The sequence below is a fragment of the Dendrobates tinctorius genome, unplaced genomic scaffold (assembly GCF_039654945.1).
Source record: "Dendrobates tinctorius isolate UK_male_01 unplaced genomic scaffold, ASM3965494v1 ptg000125l, whole genome shotgun sequence".
In the NCBI taxonomy this organism is placed as follows: Eukaryota; Metazoa; Chordata; class Amphibia; order Anura; family Dendrobatidae; genus Dendrobates; species Dendrobates tinctorius.
This window is the reverse complement of record NW_027361793.1, coordinates 20,084,997-20,103,870: the sequence shown is the minus strand read 5'-3', so window position 1 is coordinate 20,103,870 and position 18,874 is coordinate 20,084,997. Positions and strand designations below refer to the sequence as shown.

The window sequence follows — 18,874 nt, the reverse complement described above, 5'->3', positions numbered from 1 at the left end:
GGGACAAGTGGACTGGCAAGATGACATGATATAATTTTCTATACCAATTGTGAGTAATTTTTTTTTTTTTTTTTTTTAACTGAAATGTTACCAAGTGTTTGGATTTCCCAAGCATTGTTACCATGTGATTTGGTTTACCATTTTTTTTTTTTTTCTTCAAGTTTTACACTTTACCAGCGTTACCAATTGTTGGGTACCAAGCATAAAGTTTTACTAGTGTTACCAATTGTTGGGTACAAATTTTTGGGTACCAAGCATAAAGTTTTACCAAGTGTTGTTTTGCACTTACAAATGTACCAAGTGTAAAATGTGACACTTTGAAATTTTACCAAGTGTTGTGTACCAAGCGTTTCACACTTTGAAATGGTACCAAATGTTGTGCTACCAAGTGTTTTTTTGTACCTTGTACACCACCGGTGTACAGTGAAATATTGTTGTGTGTTGTGTTACCAAGTGTTGTGTTTACCTTTTACACCACTGGTGTAATTTGAATATTGCAAAAGAAGCAAAAAAGAAACAACACAATAAAGTTTTTTGAGAAAAAAAACCAGTTTATTTCTGAATTTGTAATATTGTAATTTTTTTTTTTTTGGTATATTACCTTTTTTGTAATTTTTTTTTGGTATATATTACTTTTTGTAACTTTTTTTCTTGGTATATATTACCTTTTTTTTTTATTTTTTTTATTTTTTATTTTTTTTTAAGAAAACATCACAGAGTGTGATAATGTTGGGTGGAGATAGTATTGGAGGGGTTAACAGGGTTGACCACATCGAGGGGGGGGTAGAGGACTGGGGAGGGAGTTGGTGAGGACCAGAAGTGGAAGGGGGGTTTAACACATGTGGTTGGGACGGGAGTGGATGGACAGATGAGGTTTGTGGGTACATTGAAGGTGTATGTGGGGGTGGGTATGGTGAGGGCATTGGGGTATAATGCAGTGGGGAAGGTAGGTACTGGGAAGAATGGAATGGGGAACTAGAGAAAGGAGAGGGAGTGGTAGGAGGAGGGACGGCTGTGTGATGGATGGTGGTGGAAGGATGGACTGTGGAAGGATGGACTGTGGAAGGATAGACAGGGGGAGGATGGACAGGGGGAGGATGAGATGCTTCAGCAAGCACTTCCACTAGAGCATTCTGACAGGCTTGCATCACACGCATCTGCTGGTGAGTACTTAAACCTTCCATTTGCCGGACAACAGATTGAAAAAAGGTATGTCTCGGTGTCTGGTTTGATTCTAAATTCATCTGTTCCATGTATCTTCTGAGTTCCATGATACTTTGATTGATCATGGTCAACCCAGAAGATAACCGTTGTCCATAAGTGTGGAAACCGTGTTGAACAGTTGAGTTTAGATTCAAACAGTCAGACAAGGTCAGCCTTTCCTGACTCCTCAGACGCTGCCGGCCAGAACCAAAAGTTGGTCGAGATGTTGCAGCAGTGTCTGAGGGGTGGGGAACAGGGAACAAGTCGTCACCAGCAGCTTCATGTGATGAAGTCTGCCCTGCTGCTCCAGTGCTGGTGGAGGGGATAGAGGGATGAGACAAGAGGGTAGGTACAGAGGGGTCGGATACCTCGATGTGGTCACCGGGGGCGGTCTCACTAGGGATCACTCCAGAGGGACGCAACTCTGATGCAGACTCCCGAGTGCTGCAGATGGTGCTAAAAAAAAGAGAAAAAAAAATGTATATTAAAAATATTGATATTTAATTAAAGTCTGCTGAAAAAAAAATTGGTTAAACATTTCTACTACAGGAATTGTTTGGGGAATATTTACCTTCTGCACACCATTGTAGATCGCAGGAACGCCAGGGCTTTGAAGTTTTTGTACTGGGGTCCCCGGCGTCCTCCCGACGATCCACTCGGGGTCTGAATCTCTTTGTTGTAGTCCCTCTTGAAGCGATCCCGGAGCGACCGCCACCGTGTGATAACCCTGTCACCTGTGAAGCAAAAAAAAAAAAAAAGGTTTAGTATTCAACACTTCACATGCTGGAAATATAAGTTACTGAAGTTGTAATACTTACGCACAAAATCCTTGGCCCTCGCATTGAGTTCCTCTCAGTTGTCAATAACCTCGGAACACACCTCATCCCAGAGCCGTCGGGTGGTTGGTTGGTAGACGGTTTGCCATGTTCCACAGTGGCTCCCGGTTTTCCACCTCATGGATGAGGTCATCAGTATCAATGACCACACCCTCCTCCAGATGTCTGCGGGGAGCACGCTGTGAAACCTGTGAAGATAAAAAACAAAAGAAAAAAAAAATTACATTCTATTCAAACACATGATGTTCATTTAAACAATTATCCAAATAGGGTTACTTACCATTTGCCGACCACCAGATGCATCACCTTGACGACCCTGGGATGTCCTGGGAGTCACTCTAGTACGGGCACCGGATTCTGAAGACTGTGGGAAAGAAAAAAAAAAAATTTTGTTTCGATGGATGCGGAGTTATGGTGTGTGCACTGTGATGAATGTTTGTGTTGGGTGTAGCATTATGTATCTGTGTATGTGCTAAACTTACACTCTGCGCACCCCCTCCTTGCGTCTCTCCACCCTGCACGTCTCCTCCTGGAAGCTCCTCTGAATCAGCTTCCTGTTAAAACATAATAGGATAGTGTTTTTAACCCAAAAAAAAAAATTAGTTTAAATAAAAAAAAAAAAAAAATTTTTACCTCAGCTCGCTGATGATGTGAGGGGGAGCTTTCAGGAGAAGACATAATGGTTTGTGGCTGCTGCGTTGGCAGCTGCGTTGGCAGCTGCGGTGCTTCCTGAAGTGATCTGCAAGTATAAAGACACTTGTTAAGCTACTATACAAAGGATCATAATAAGCTTTCAGGCCTTTATACTTACAGGGAAAATAAAGGTTGGCTGGCGGTATCTGCTGCAGTCTGTGCGACCATCTCCGCTGCCTGTCCGACCGTGTTCGCTGCTGCATTCCTCACCGTCTCTGCTGCGGTCTGGTTGGTGGTCCTTTCTGAAGTTATCTGGAAGTACAAATATAATTGCTAAGATACTATAGAAACGATCATAATAAGCTTTCAGGTCTTTATACTTACAGGGAAACTTGCATGTACTCTGCCACGGCCTGTGTGTTCCTGTCTGCTGCGCACTCGCCGTTCCTCTCTGCTGCGCTCTCGCCGTTCCTCGCTGCTGCGCTCTCGCCGTTCCTCGCTGCTGCACTCTCGCCGTTCCTCGCTGCTGCGCTGTCTTTGACCATCCCTTCTGCCGTCTGGCTGACCATCTCTGCTTTTTTGGTTCTTCATTATTTAGTGATCTGTAAGTATTAAGAAAATGATTAAGTGTTTTCATGTTTACATTTCCTTATCTCTCACCGAGTGTAACTAGTGATTGAAGGTGTGTAATATTTTGTGTAAACCCCTTTTTTGCATGTGAATTCCCTGAAAAAGTGTCACCAAGTGTAACCAGTGATTGAAGGTGTGTAAACCAGTGTAGTGTTACCAGTGATTGAAGGTGTTACCAAGTGTAACCAGTGATTAAGGTGTGTAAACCAGTGTTTGCATTCCCTCAAACTCTCACCGAGAGTAACCAGTGATTAAGGTGTGTAAACCAGTGTTTGCATTCCCTCAAACTCTCACCGAGAGTGTAACCAGTGATTGAAGGTGTTTATTGTGTATACCCACACTGTGTTTGGATGTTTTTGAATTCCCTTAAAAACTCAGCTGTGTATACCCAGATGGATGTTTTTGAATTCCCTTAAAAACTCAGCTGTGTATACCCAGATTATTTTCATGTTGCAATCTCACTTTTAACCACACTTATATACCTTTATGGTAACTTAATTTTAACTTCTTTTTAAATGATACAAAACGAGATTTTTTCAAAACAGTTTATTATTTTTTTTTTTTTTTATAATTTTTTTTTCCAACAAATAGGAGCTCCTCTGCTCTTTATTTTAAATACCACAATAAATGAAAAATAAAAAAACACCAATTTACAACATATACATTAACACAATTGCAAATCTGAAAATAAAATAAAAAAAACCCACACAGCCAGGCCACACACACACACACACACACACACACACACACACACACACACACACACACACACACACACACACACACACACACACACACTTTTGCAGGTGGAAGATTTGCAGCTGAGTTTGATGTCTGGTTCGGTGTCTTCAGTGTGGCTGTTGCCAGATGTCAGGGCCCAATTACACCACATACAATACCAGTTAGGTAAGTTTCACATTTGCACTAATCCCCGTCCCATCCGGTCATCGCCGCCTACTAGCGCACATGGACGCTTGGGATATACGCACCCTATGTTTAGTATGGGGTGCGCAGATGGTGCGCTGGCAGGATTTTACTGTGTGCTGCGCACTTTTGAAGGTGTGCCATGCACGACAAAATGCAACATGCTGCATTTGGCGCACAAGGGCACACCTTCAAAAGTGCACAGCACACTGTAAAATCCTGCCAGCGCACCATCTGCGCACCCCATACTAAACATAAGGTGCACAGATCCTAAGCGTCCATGTGCGCTAGTAGGCGGCGATGACCGGATGGGACGGGGATTAGCAGCGGCCATGTGCGGGTCATCGCTGCGCTATAAAGTGCAAATATGAAACCGGCCTTACACCACACAATCACAGCATAAAAAATACAATATAATTACAGTTGTATGAAAATAAAATGCAGTACACATGCAACAGAAAAAAAAATGGAATTAAAAAAAAAAAAATGCATTACAGACACCACACACACACACACACACACACACACACGCACACACGCGCTCCAAGGGTCTTGTGTTGCTGGTGCCGGATTGTCTGGGCCCAATTACACCACATACCATACATCACTCAATCACAGCATAAAACATACAATATAATTACAGTTGTATGAAAATAAAATGCAGTACACATGCAACAGAAAAATGGAATAAAAAAAATGCATTACAGACACCACACACACACACACACACGCTCCAAGGGTCTTGCAGGTGGTAGACTTGCAGCTGGGCAGACAGGTTTTATAGCTCTAGTTGAATCTTCTGTCAGGCAGGCTGGAGTCGGATATCTTGCTTGGTGTCTTGTGTTGCTGGTGCCGGATTGTCTGGGCCCAATTACACCACATACCATACACCACTCAATCACAGCATAAAAAATACAATATAATTACAGTTGTATGAAAATAAAATGCAGTACACAAGCAACAGAAAAAAAGTATAAAAAAAAAAACACAGACATGCAACACTCACAGACCACACACACACAGGCAGGCTTACACACTAGCAGGCCATACACACACACACTCACACACACACACGCACACACAGAAATGTGATAAATAGGTATAATCACACTTGTTGGTGAGCTGGTACTGGCAGGCCTCTTGATAGCTGTGTGGCTGTCTGCAGGCTTGGTGGCTTGTCTGGCAGGCTTGGTGGCTTGTCTGGCAGGCTTGGTGGCTTGTCTGGCAGGCTTGGTGGCTTGTCTGGCAGGCTTGGTGGCAGTCTTGGTGGCTGGATGGCTTGCTGGCTTGCTTGCTGTCTGGCTGGCTGCCACTGCATGTCTGGGCCCAATTAGCCCACCTTATATAGTTTTGGGACTGTCTGGAAAAGTATCTTTTTTTCTGGGCATGCCCAGTACGATTTTGCAGATCCTGCTGGCGGATTCCGCAAAATCGCGGATCCCGGCGGATCCGCCGCCCATAGGCGCCCATTCTACCGCATGGCGGATGACGGCGGATCCGTCGTCATCCGCCATTTTGACGGCGAAAAAAAACGTTAAAAGCTCCGTCCCCCTCAGACAGAATCCGCAAAGAATTTTGCGGATCCGCCGAATATCGGACGCAATGGACGACCATCCGTCAAAATCCGCCACTAATGTATCCCAATGGGGAAAATGGCGGATCCGCAACAATAAAAAGCGGATCCGCCAATTTCAAATTTTGGCGGATTTTGACTGATGGCAAAAAACTGAAGTGTGAAAGAGGCCTTACAGTACCAAATCCAAAACCAAATCCGCTGTGCACATGCGGAAAATTCAACGCAGTTTCGCTGCGGTTTATTTTCTGCGGCATGTCACTTCTTTTTTGCAGAACCGCAGCTGCAGTTTACGTCATGGGACATACAAATAATCTCTATCTTTCTCTGCAGAAAACACCGCAGACTAATCCGCAACGTGTGCACACACCCTAAGGCTGTGTGCACACGCTGCGGATTGTCTTGCGGATTTTTCCGCGAGGATTTGTCAAAAACCGCAGGTCAAAAGACCTGCGGCTTATCTGCAGTTTTCCTGCGGTTTAGCTTGCGGTTTTCCCCTACGGTTTGACACCTGCCATGGAGCAGGTGCCAAACTGCAGCGGAATCCGCACAAAGAATTGACATGCTGCGGTTTTGAAACCGCAGCAAATCCGTGCGGAAAAATCTGCACTGTCTGCACAGCGGTTTTCATTTTGCATTGATTGTAATGGTACTGTACACCGCAGCAGAAACTGCTGTGGATCCGCAGGACCAAAACCGCTGCGGATCCACGGCAGAATCCGCAGCGTGTGCACACACCCTAAGGGTCAACAGTCATTCTCACATAAACTCTAGCTCATGTCCCTGGACCCTACTCAATTTACATCTGGTATAATTAAGAATACATGCTGTGTCAGCACAGCATTTTATTAATAATTGCACACCTGTCTAAAACTTTACATCATAGAATGTGTGGCATGCAATTTATCATATGTAAGGTGCACAGTTCAACTTTTAAAGAAGAATTTTAGAGATCCTTATTGGGATTACTAATATAAAACAGAACGTTTCAAATGCTGTGAGACACATTATAGATGTTCATCATGGAGGCATGAAATCCTTCTGTACATATGGCATAGCGATTGAGATATACGGGTTGCCCGGCGTGGTGCATACGCTGTCAAGATTCACCAGTATTGCCGATGTGAATGGGGCGTCACATGAATGGAAGTATGTATTTGCATAGATGTGCAGAAGTGTGCAGCTATATAGAGGGATGTCAGAGTTTTATCAGAAGTCTGGAATTACTTTAGTAAACGTGTGCACAGTGCTGATATTCCAAGGTTTCTATTAAGCCGAGAGGCCTTCTGGATCCCAACGCACATTAGATTAGGCTTAAATCTACATAGAAAGCATACATTATTACTGAACATGACATGTCTTGTTATGCATTATGTCTGCGTCTTTTCTATGTCTTTCTAATTATTTTTTATGTACAATGGTTTTTGTGATATCAGGAGGTGAATTGTTACTTGTTAAAAAATGTATTTTCCATGACTTCCTATGTTCCAGTGTATGCTGTGAGTATGAGTGTGCATAATGCTCAAGTCCTCTTATGTGATGCGCTGTAAAAAAAATTTTTTATGAAGCCGCAATAGAAGACCTTTTTCAGTAATATTAATTCTGTGGACTATCAATAGTGGTGCTAGCCACAAATGATTATAATTCTACATTTTTCACCATTTTCAAATTTTAGATCCCATTTGCCATTATTTTGGTCACCTGGTTCCCTGACTTGCCCAGGAAAAAAAAGTTCACAAATGGTGACATTTCAGTAATTATATTAGGGTTATAGAAAATAAAGAGAATAAAAGTAGTTACAAAGAAGTAATGCACCTGTTTAGCTACGCCACAAAGAGGCCTGAAAACAAAGTAGAAATGTTTAGTTGTTGAGAACATCTAAACCTATATATAATAAATATATATATAATATATATATATATATAATATATATAATATATATAATAAAACCTATACCCACCTCCTGTGTCGGCGCTGTTCCCACTCTCCCCGGGGCTCTCCTGCAGTGTCATGACATTGGCACCCAAGCAGCGATGGCGTCACTGCCTTCGCCTTCTGACAAATCAAACATGAAGAGAAAGTCCGGGCTGCAGCTAATCTCGGACTTCAGCTCTTGTTCGATTTGTCCGAAGGTGGAGACAGTGACATCAGCATTGATTGATCACAACACCGCACAAAAGCATCAGGGAGAGCAAGTGTCGTCAGCGCGGGAACAGCGCTGGCACGAGAGGGAAGTATAAGCTTTATTATTTATTCGGGGCCAAGTTTGGGGTATAAGAAGTAGTTGTCCAAGTAGTGGACAACTTCTATAAACTCCTATACCTTTATTCTCTTTGGTACAGGTTCCTGGAGACCTTGAACACTGCACTGGAAGTACATATGAATAGTATGAGGAATAAAGAACTTCTAAGAACTGTTTACAACCTTTGCTTACTTGGACTAGTTCTTCCATTTGCTATCAACAAACTTCTAGAAGACAAAAGTTTGATAAGTGAGTAGAGGAACTACCTTACATGTTCGGCACTGCATTTAGCCTCTCCACTAGGGTACAGTTGCAATAAAAAGTATATATACAAATTGTCTCTTCAGAGAGGAAGAGGACTAGGACTCTAGTACCACCTACTGGAAATAGCAATCCTAAAAGTCAATATTGACCCTTTAATGAGCCTGGCCACATGGCTTGAGGTAACAGCCAGACCAGAATCACAATTTGCAGAAGCGTGTTTCTGGATGCTTTCCCTCCTCAGTGCAAGGCATGAGATCTGATTTGGCTGTATGAAAGGCCTCTGTCTGGGGTCTAAAGGGTAACGTCTCTCCTTGTGGAGAGGGACAATCCTGACATGCCATTGTTAGGCCATGTGCACACGATGCAGATATGCAGCGTTTCCGCAGCGGATTTTACCGCGCAGAAACGTTGCATATCCGCATTGTGATGTACAGTACCTTTAAAATGAATGGAAAAAAAAAAACGCTGTGCAGACGCTGCGGATTTTTCCGCGCGGTTTTCCTGCGGTACAAAATCCACAGCATGTTACTTCTTTTGTGCGGTTTTCTATCTCCCCTGTCACCAAATCCGCAGGGGGAAAACCGCAATGGAATACCGCACAAAATCCGCATGAAAACCGCGTGAAAAATGGAAGAAATCCGCAGGAAAAATGCAGGTCATTTGACCTGCGGTTTTCTTCCATTCTGCACGGAAAAATCCGCAGGGCTCAAAACTCCGTCTGCACTCAGCCTAAGGAGACTTATAGGACATGTAATTCTCCTCTGGGAAATTGACTATGCAAATTGCCTCTTCAAAGAGGTCTAAATACATTTCTTCAAACTGAGTTTCTGATTTGGCATTTATTGTAGTCTTATTGAAAAGTTCATAAAAAAGTCAATATTGACTTTCAGGATTGCTACTTCCAATAGGTGGTGCTATGGTTCTAGTCCTCTTTCTCTCTTACAGTCCATGTTTGTGTTCTGTGTCCACACTCTGAAAACATATCAGAATTTAGTACTTTTTTATTATTATAATTTAGATTTTCTTTGTACAAGTCAAGAGTGTCCAAAGTTTCCTGGTTACCTGAGGTACAGTATGCCCAAAGAACAATTGCAACAAAAAGCTTAATCGAAGAAACCCAAAAAATGTAGTATCCTAGCCCAAAAACTACTGTAAAGAAATAATATTTAATTCCTTGCCATTTCAGTGTGATTTACCAGGATACATAGTAGGACACATGCCCGATATTCACTGAGCGTTTGACATTTGCCTCGTGTAGCTCAGCGTGCAGCAGCATCCCTTACCTGGCTTGCAGCAGCGTCTTTCCAAGCCAGTTATCAGATGGGTGGGAGAAAGGACAGCACTACTATCAAGAAACAATGTTCTATATCAACAGTGCTCTAGGTCAAAATATACTAAATAATTAGACAAATCCAGACCTGTCACAAAAAGACATTATATGAAGCCAACCTCAATGCCAATGTGATATAAGTGGAACAAATGGAGATATCAAACAGATCAACACATACAGTAGTGTGCCCATATACAACCTGGTGGTGGGATGCAGCGACCCCGACACACATTGGCTTCTTTTGGGGGTATATGAAATACTGAGATATAATAATAACCAATTTACATTTATTTATGAGTAATCCCATATACAGTGGGTACGGAAAGTATTCAGACCCCTTTAAATTTTTCACTCTTTGTTTCATTGCAGCCATTTGGTAAATTCAAAATAGTTCATTTTTTTCTCATTAATGTACACTCTGCACCCCATCTTGACTGAAAAAAGCAGAAACGTAGAAATTTTTGCAAATTCAATAAAGAAGAAAAACTGAAATATCACATGGTCATAAGTATTCAGACCCTTTGCTCAGTATTGAGTAGAAGCAGCCTTTTGAGCTAGTGCAGCCATGAGTCGTCTTGGGAATGATGCAACAAGTTTTTCACACCTGGATTTGGGGATCCTCTGCCATTCTTCCTTGTAGATCTTCTCCAGTTCTGTCAGGTTGGATGGTGAACGTTGGTGGACAGGCATTTTCAGGTCTCTCCAGAGATGCTCAATTGAGTTTAGGTTAGGGCTCTGGCTGGGCCAGTCAAGAATGGTCACAGAGTTGTTCTGAAGCCACTCCTTTGTTGTTTTAGCTGTGTGCTTAGGGTCATTGTATGGTTGGAAGGTGAACCTTCGGCCAAGTCTGAGATCCAGAGCACTCTGGAAGAGGTTTTCATCCAGGATATCTCTGTACTTGGCCGCATTCATGTTTCCTTCAATTGCAACCAGTCGTCCTGTCCCTGCAGCTAAAAAACACCCCCATAGCATGATGCTGCTACCACCATATTTCACTGTTGGGATTGTATTGGGCTGGTGATAAGCAGTGCCTGGTTTTCTCCACACATACAGCTTAGAATTATCACCAAAAAGTTCTATATTCGTCTCATCAGACCAGAGAATCTTATTTCTCATAGTCTGGGAGTCCTTCATGTGTTTGTTAGCAAACTCTATGCAGGCTTTCATATATCAGGCACTGAGGAGAGGCTTCCATCGGGCCACTCTGCCATAAAGGCCCAACTGGTGGAGGGCTGCAGTGGTAGTTGACTTTCTCCCATCTCCCTACTGCATATGTGGAGCTCAGCCACTGTGTTCTTGGGGTGGTTCTTTATCTCTCTCACCAAGGCTCTTCTCCCTCGAATGCTCAGTTTGGCTGGACGGCCTTGTCTAGGAAGTCTTCTAGTGGTCCCAAACTTCTTCCGTTTAAGGATTATGGAGGCCACTGTGCTCTTAGGAACCTTGAGTACTGCAGAAATTCTTTTGTAACCTTGACCAGAGCTCTGCCTTGCCACAATTCTGTCTCTGAGCTCCTTGGCCAGTTCCTTTGACCTCATGATTCTCATTTGGTCTGACATGCACTGTGAGCTTTGAGGTCTTATATAGACAGGTATGTACCTTTACAAATCAAGTCTTTTCTCCTTCGCCTAATTGGGGGACACAAGTACTGTGGGTGTATGCTACCGCCGCCTGGAGGCTGACACTAAATGAAAAAAAGAGGATAGCGCCTCCTCCGCCATATACACCCTTGCCCCGATTGCGAGCGGAAACCAGTTTATTGCTTAGTGTCTGTTGGAGGCACACGTCTGTCTGTTTCCAGACGTTCTTTCTTTTTTTTTTTTTTCCTCTATGAAGATGAGACGGGCGACGGACCCTATTGAAAGGGTCCGATCTCCCCAAACCAACAACAGGCGAGCACATGCGAGTGTCGCCTCCATGTATCCTCTTCCGCGACGTGGGACATGATGGCGGACTTAGCCCTGTCCACCCTAAGGTATTAAAAATAATAACCTGAGGCTGAAAAGAGCTTCTTTTGATATGCTTGATTATTTTATTGAAAATAACAGTCACACAAATCACCCAACGTTTCGGCTTTACTAGCCTTTTTCAAGGGTATCTTATCTAGGTAAAACACAAAATTAAACACCAAATCACAAAATATGAATTATTATACAAAATATGAATTATTATACAAAATAAATGAATTGCTGACTGATACATATTTATATATAAATATTAAATCTATGATATTGTAGACATATCACTCAAATAGCAAAGTTTTAGATAGTTCTGATATCCATCATTGGAGGCAGTTCACATTGAGCAGAAAAAAATATATATTGACAAAAAGGTCAAGAAATTCACTAGAACCTAAGGCAGTTTCTGGTATCTCACCAGTGTGGTATAGAAAGAGGAAAAATATATATAAAAAAATATGTATATACCTGTGTAACCGTGAGGATAATGATAAGATTCTAGAAAAAGGAAAGGAAAAACAAAGTTTTTGCCAAATGAAACCAAGTCCATAAAAACCATATTATATACACTACCATTATTGTGAAGCAATCAATTCCAGATGACAACCCTCTAAGCAGGATAAGCGGTAGAACAGGACAGCGCCGCAGTCAATGGAGAAGTGAATACAACACCAGTGAAAGAAACTATTTAAAGCATTTTAATCAGGAAAATGTGGAGCAGCTGAAAAGATAAGCTAGCGGTAAAGGCGCGTGAGCAGACCATCAGTCAGGACGGAAGTGTGGCATGTCAGAAAAAGCAAAAATAAACGATGTATGAGACATCTGTGTATGTGCACATGCGTCGTCCTGCACTAAGGACAGAAGTGGGGCATGTTCAGACCAGAAGAAAGGCTTGATAGCCAGCGAAATATTGAAAGCAATTATCTGTAAAGAATGTCTGTAAAGAATATCTATGGAATGTTCGTATTAGACGCAGTAATATGCGTGTCCACTATGTGAATAAACATACTATATAGAAAAAAAATTATAAACGCGCCTGGGAGGCAGATAATAAAATCTGATGATAGTAAGTATCATAATGAGCACCATCCACTATAAATACATAGCGGCGCAGCAATGTGGGCATATATAAAAGTGATGTGTATACAGGGCTGTGGAGTCAGAGTCGTGGAGTCGGAGTTGGAGTCGGAGTCGGTAGAAATGTACCGACTCCAGCTTTAAAAAAAATGTATTAATATTTCATAATTGAACTTTCATATGAATTTTTTAAATGTTACACAGATATATATGTTCTATCAAACTGAACAACAGTGATAAGCAGTTCTGCTGGAGATAGAGACATTTCTTACTTCTTGTGTGTCACTGTTCTCCACTGCCCTTATCTAATCTTCTACTTGGTTAACCTCATGCTGCCCCAACCCCCCTACTTACAATGTATGAAACTGAAAGTGAAAATGTGTTGCAAATTCTTAGTAGTAAAGCTCCTCCTCTAGACTAGATCATACTAGGTGTGCGTCTTCCAAGCTTCTCACAGCTGCCTGCTACTCAGAAGAGGAAGACTGTAAGAAGTATTATCCTTTCAACAAACTTTGCATCAGTTAACTGTGAGTACATGAGGAATAATAACAGTATTACTGACCACTATATCAGTTGTACGACCTGGCAATAATTTTGTACAATTGTTTTTAGGAAAAACAATTGTCATTTGGATTGTGAATGCAGAATTAAAAACCTGAGAATGTCAAAGAAGCATCACATTAAATCAGCTGTATTTGAACATTTCACCATCACTCAAGATAGAAAACATTATGTCTGTCAGTGTATGACAAATGATCCAGACGAAAACAAATGCTGTAAAGCCAAGATGAGTGCATATTCAGGCAAAGATAAAAATGCTCCTACCAGAGCTTCTAATCTAAAGAGACATTTACAGCGCTTTCATCCAGAAGTACTGAAAGCAGTGGATGAGAAAGACTGCATCCAAACCAATGAACCAGTGCCCAGCTCTTCCAGCCAAACAAAGGAGCAGAGAACTTTGCAGCTATCAGTTGCAAGATATTTTGTCAGTGACAAAGTTACTGTGACAATGACCGTAGATACATTTAAAAAACAGATCAATCATAGAGCTTGTTGTAAAGGATAGTGTGCCTATTTCATTATTTTCACGACCAGCTTTTATGTGTCTGAATGGGGAAATGGCCTGCAAGCTTGGTGTTTCTCTGGAGAGAGAGAGTATTAGAAAATTAGTAATCGAAGAAGCTTTTAAACAAAAGGAAGAACTTAAAAAAACTCTCAAGGGACGCTTTCTGTTTCTTAAAATGGATGCCTGCACACGTCACAGAGTGAACTATTTTGCCATCAATGTCCGATTTGTTTGTGACAAATGAAATAGTTACCAAGACATTGGCAGTAAAAGACACCAAAGCTCATCACACCAGTGAGTTTCTCCAGGTCCTGGTGGAGAAGGTTCTGCAAGACTATGAACTTAAAAAAGAGCAAGTTCTTTCTGTCGTAACTGACAATGCTTCAAATATAAGTACTATTAAGCTAATGAATGAGAGTAATGATGGTGACCAGCAGCTAGAAGAACATTCTGGGTCCACAGACACAGAAATGTTTGAAATAGAGGAACACAGTATTGTAACTGAGGAGCAAACTGAAGTTGCTTCAGATGAACAGCAACATGATAGTTTAGATGATCTTGTTGAAACTGTGTCAATATGTTCTTTCATTCATCACATGCGCTGTGTTGTGCATACGCTACAGCTGGCTATAAGAGACAGTCTGCAAGAAGGACATGCTGCTGCACTGATTGGCAAGGTGAGAAAATTGGCTACTGTTGCCAGAACCCCACACGATGGGGCAGTACTTACTTAACCCCTTCCTGACATCCGACGTACTATCCCGTCCACGGTACCCGGGCCCGTATGACCGTGGACGGGATAGTACGTCTACCGCGATCAGCGGCGCCCACGTGGTGAGCGCCGCTGATCGCGGCCGGGTGTCAGCTGATTATCACAACTGACACCCGGCACTATGTGTCAGGGGCGGTCACGGACCGCCCCCGACACGTTAACCCCTTGCACACCGCGATCAAACATGATCGCGGTGTACCGGGAGTTAAAGGGAAGCATCGGCAGGGAGGGGGCTCCCTCCGTGCTTCCCTGAGCCCCCCACGGCAGCGCAATGTGCAGCGCTGCTGCGGGGGGCTCCTATCCTCCAGGCCCCCGAATCCAAGATGGCGACGGGGGCCTTCGGGGACCTGAGGAAGCTGGCTTCCTCAGTGCCTGCAAAGCGCAGGCAAGAGGAAGTCTTCTTCAATGCCTGTGACAGATTAAAAAAAAATGTAAAAATAAATTTAAAAAAAATCGCCAAATAAATTAGGAAAAAAAAAAAAAATATTCCCTCAATAAATCCATTTTTTGGAAATAATAAAAAAAAAAAACAATAAAAGTACACATATTAGGTATCGCCGCTTCCGTAATAACCCGCCCTATAAAACTGTCCCATTAGTTAACCCTTTTAGCGAACCCCTTAAAAAATAAAAATAAAAAACGAAGCAAAAAATAATGATTTATTATCATACCGCCAAACAAAAAGTGTAATAACGCGCGATCAAAAAGACACATATAAATATCCATGGTACCGCTGAAAACGTCATCTTGTCCCGCAAAAAACGAGCCGCCACACAGCATCATCAGCGAAAAAATAAAAAAGTTATAGCTCACAGAATAAAGCGATGCAAAAATAATTATTTTTTATATAAAATAGTTTTCATTGCATAAAACCGACAAAAACATAAAAAAACGACCTAAATGAGGTATCGCTGTAACCGTACTGACCCGAAGAATAAAACCGCTTTATCAATTTTACCGCACGCGGAACGGTGTAAACGCACCCCCCCAAAAGAAATTCATGAAATGCTGGTTTTTGTAAATTCTGCGTCCCAAAAATAGGAATAAAAAGCGATCAAAAAATGTCACGTGCCCGAAAATGGTACCAGTAAAAACGTCAACTCGTCCCGCAAAAAATAAGACCTCACATGACTCAGTGGGTCAAAATATGGAGAAATTATAGCTCTCAAAATGTGGTGATGCAAAAACTATTTTACAATAAAAAGCGTCTTTTAGCGTGTGACAGCCGCCAAACATAAAAACCGCCATAAATAGTAAGTCAAACCCCCCGTTATCACCCCTTTAGTTAGGGAAAAATAATAAAACTAAAAAAAAAGTATTTATCTCCATTTTCCCGTTAGGGTAAGGCTGTGTGCACACGCTGCGGATTAGGTGCGGATTCATCCGTGCGGATTTTGTAAAATCCGCAGGTGAAACCGCAGGTCAAAAGACCTGCGGTTTTACCTGCGGATTGCTCTGCGGTTTTGTCCTGCGGTTTTTCATCTCCTCAATAGAGGAGATGGCAAACCGCAGGAGAATCCGCAGAAAGAATTGACATGTCAATTCTTTCTGCGGATTGAAAACCGCAGATAATTCGCGGGGAAAATTCCGCACCGTCTGCACTGCGGTTTTTGATTCCCATAGGGAATCATGGTACTGTACACCGCAGCAGAAACTGCTGCGGGTCCGCAGCAGCCAAAACCGCTGCGGAACCGCAGCAAAATCCGCAGCGTGTGCACACAGCCTTAGGGTTAGGGCTAGGGTTAGGGTTAGGGGTGTGTTGGGGTTAGGGTTGGAGTTATAATTGGGGGTTTCCACTGTTTGGGCACATCAGGGGCTCTCCAAATGCAACATGGCGTCTGATCTCAATTCCAGCCAATTCTGAGTTGAAAAAGTCAAATGGTGCTCCTTCCCTTCCAAGCTCTGCCATGCGCCCAAACAGTGTTTTACCCCCACATGTAGGGTATCAGCCTACTCAGGACAAATTGCAAAACAATTTTTGGGGTCCAATTTCTCCTGTTACCCTTAGGAAAATAAAAAATTGGGGGCAAAAATATCATTTTTGTGGAAAAAAATGATTTTTTTATTTTCACGTCCGAGTGTTCTAAACTTCTGTGAAGCACTTGGGGGTTCAAAGTGCTCACCACACATCTAGATAAGTTCCGTGGGGGGTCTAGTGTCCAAAATGGGGTCACTTGTGGGGAGTTTCAATAGTTTAGGTACATCAGGGGCTCTCCAAACGCACTTGACACCCGCAGACCATTCCATCAAAGTCTGCATTCCAAAACGTCACTGCTTTCCTTCCGAGCCCCGACGTGTGTCCATACAGTAGTTTTCTCCCACATATGGGGTGTCAGCGTACTCAGGCCAAATTGGACAACAACTTTTGGGGGTCCAATTTCTCCTGTTACCCTTGGGAAAATGAAAAAATTGGGGACTAATTGATCATGTTTCTGGAAAAAATACGATTTTTTTATTTTCATGCCCTGGCATTATAAACTTCAGTGAAGCCCTTGGGGGTTCAAAGTGCTCACCTCACATCTAGATAAGTTCCTTAGTGGGTCTAGTTTTCAAAATGGGGTCATTTGTGGGGGGTTTCCACTGTTTAGGTACATTAGGGGCTCTCCAAAGGCAACATGACACCCGCAGACCATTCCATCAAAGTCTGCATTCCAAAACGTCACTACTTCCCTTCCGAGCCCCGACATGTGCCCATACAGTAGTTTTCTCCCACATATAGGGTATCAGCATACTCAGGACAAATTGGACAACAACTTTTGGGGTCCAATTTCTCCTGGTACCCTTGAGGAAATAAAAAAATGGTGACTAAAAGATCATGTTTGTGGAAAAAATACGAATTATTTATTTTCACGCCCGGGCGTTATAAACTTCTGTGAAGCACTGGGGGGTTCAAAGTGCTCACCACACATCTAGATAAGTTCCTTGGGGGGTCTAGTTTACAAAATGGTGTCATTTGTGGGGGGTTTCCACTGTTTAGGTACATTAGGGGCTCTCCAAAGGCAACATGACACCCGCAGACCATTCCATCAAAGTCTGCATTCCAAAACGTCACTACTTCCCTTCCGAGCCCCGACGTGTGCCCATACAGTAGTTTTCTCCCACATATGGGGTATCAGCATACTCAGGACAAATTGGACAACAACTTTTGGGGTCCAATTTCTCCTGGTACCCTAGGGAAAATAAAAAATGGTGACTAAAAGATCATGTTTGTGGAAAAAATACGAATTATTTATTTTCACGCCCGGGCATTATAAACTTCTGTGAAGCACTGGGGGGGTCAAAGTGCTCACCACACATCTAGATAAGTTCCTTAGGGGGTCTAGTTTCCAAAATGGTGTCATTTGTGGGGGATTTCCACTGTTTTGGTACATCAGGGGTTTTCCAAACACGACATGGTGTCCGATCTCAATTCCAGCCAAAAACGTCAAATGGCGCTGCTTCCCTTCCGAGCTCTGCCATGTGCCCAAATAGTGGTTTACCCCCACATGTGGGGTATCAGCGTACTCAGGACAAATTGCACAATAATTTTTAGGGTCCTGTTACCCTTGGGAAAATAAAAATTGGGGTGAAAAGATCATTTTTGTGGAAAAAATATGATTTTTTAATTGTACCGCTGTACGTTATAAACTTCTGTAAAGCCCTTGTGGGTTCAAAGTTCTCACCACATATCTAGATAAGTTCCTTGGGGGGTCTAGTTTCCAAAATGGGGTCACTTGTAGGGGGTTTCCACTGTTTAGGTACATCAGGGACTCTCCAAACGTGACATGGCGTCCGATCTGAATTCCAGCCAATTTTGCATTGAAAAAGTCAAACGGCGCTCCTTCCATTCTGAGCTCTGCCATGCGCCGAAACAGTCATTCCCCCCCCACAAATCAGGTATCAGCGTACTCAGGACAAATTGCACAATAACTTTTGCAGTCCAATTTCTCCTGTTACCCTTGGTAAAATAAAAAAAATTGAACCTGAAGTATTTTTTTTGTGAAAAAAGTTAGATGTTCATTTCTTTTTAAATATTCGAAAAAATTCCTGTGACGCACCTAATGGGTTAATAAACTTCTTGAATGTGGTTTTGAGCACCTTAAGGGGTTCAGTTTTTAGAATGGTGTCACTTTTGGGTATTTTCTATCATATAGACCCCTCAAAGTGGCTTCAAATGTGATGTGGTCCTAAAAATACAATGGTGTTGTAAAAATGAGAAATCGCTGGTCAACTTTTAACCCTTATAACTTCCTAACAAAAAAAAAATTTGGTTCCAAAATTGTGCTGATGTAAAGTAAACATGTGGGAAATGTTACTTATCAAGTTTTTTGTGTGCCGTATCTCTGTGATTTAAGGGCATAAAAATTCAAATTTGGAAAATTGCGAAATT

At 42.3% G+C, this 18,874-nt stretch overlaps 2 protein-coding genes across 5 annotated transcripts in view; one reads left to right on the top strand and one right to left on the bottom strand.

Moving 5' to 3' along the window:
* FASTKD2 (FAST kinase domains 2) overlaps positions 1-18,874 on the top strand; it is a 225,369-nt gene that overhangs the window by 124,415 nt on the left and 82,080 nt on the right. For all 4 annotated transcript variants that reach the window (XM_073541909.1, XM_073541906.1, XM_073541907.1 and 1 more), the window contains one exon: positions 8,142-8,290. In XM_073541909.1, the coding sequence (XP_073398010.1) occupies positions 8,142-8,290 (149 nt within the window). The remainder of the gene's footprint in view (positions 1-8,141; positions 8,291-18,874) is intronic.
* LOC141047009 (uncharacterized) lies at positions 684-7,811 on the bottom strand. The gene is made up of 3 exons (XM_073541918.1): positions 7,760-7,811; positions 1,775-1,937; positions 684-1,659 (listed from the first exon to the last, which is right to left on the bottom strand). Exons 1-3 carry the CDS (start codon positions 7,809-7,811, stop codon positions 684-686), a joined length of 1,191 nt encoding a protein of 396 aa, XP_073398019.1.

Bases quoted from the DNA above. Each gene is read 5' to 3' on its own strand.
- LOC141047009 (XM_073541918.1), bottom strand. From the start codon at position 7,811: ATGACACTGCAGGAGAGCCCCGGGGAGAGTGGGAACAGCGCCGACACA. The intron at 1,938-7,759 runs GTGGGTATAGGT...TTTGCTTCACAG, and splicing joins GAACAGCGCCGACACAGGAG to GTGACAGGGTTATCACACGG. The intron at 1,660-1,774 runs GTAAATATTCCC...TCTTTTTTTTAG, and splicing joins TCTACAATGGTGTGCAGAAG to CACCATCTGCAGCACTCGGG.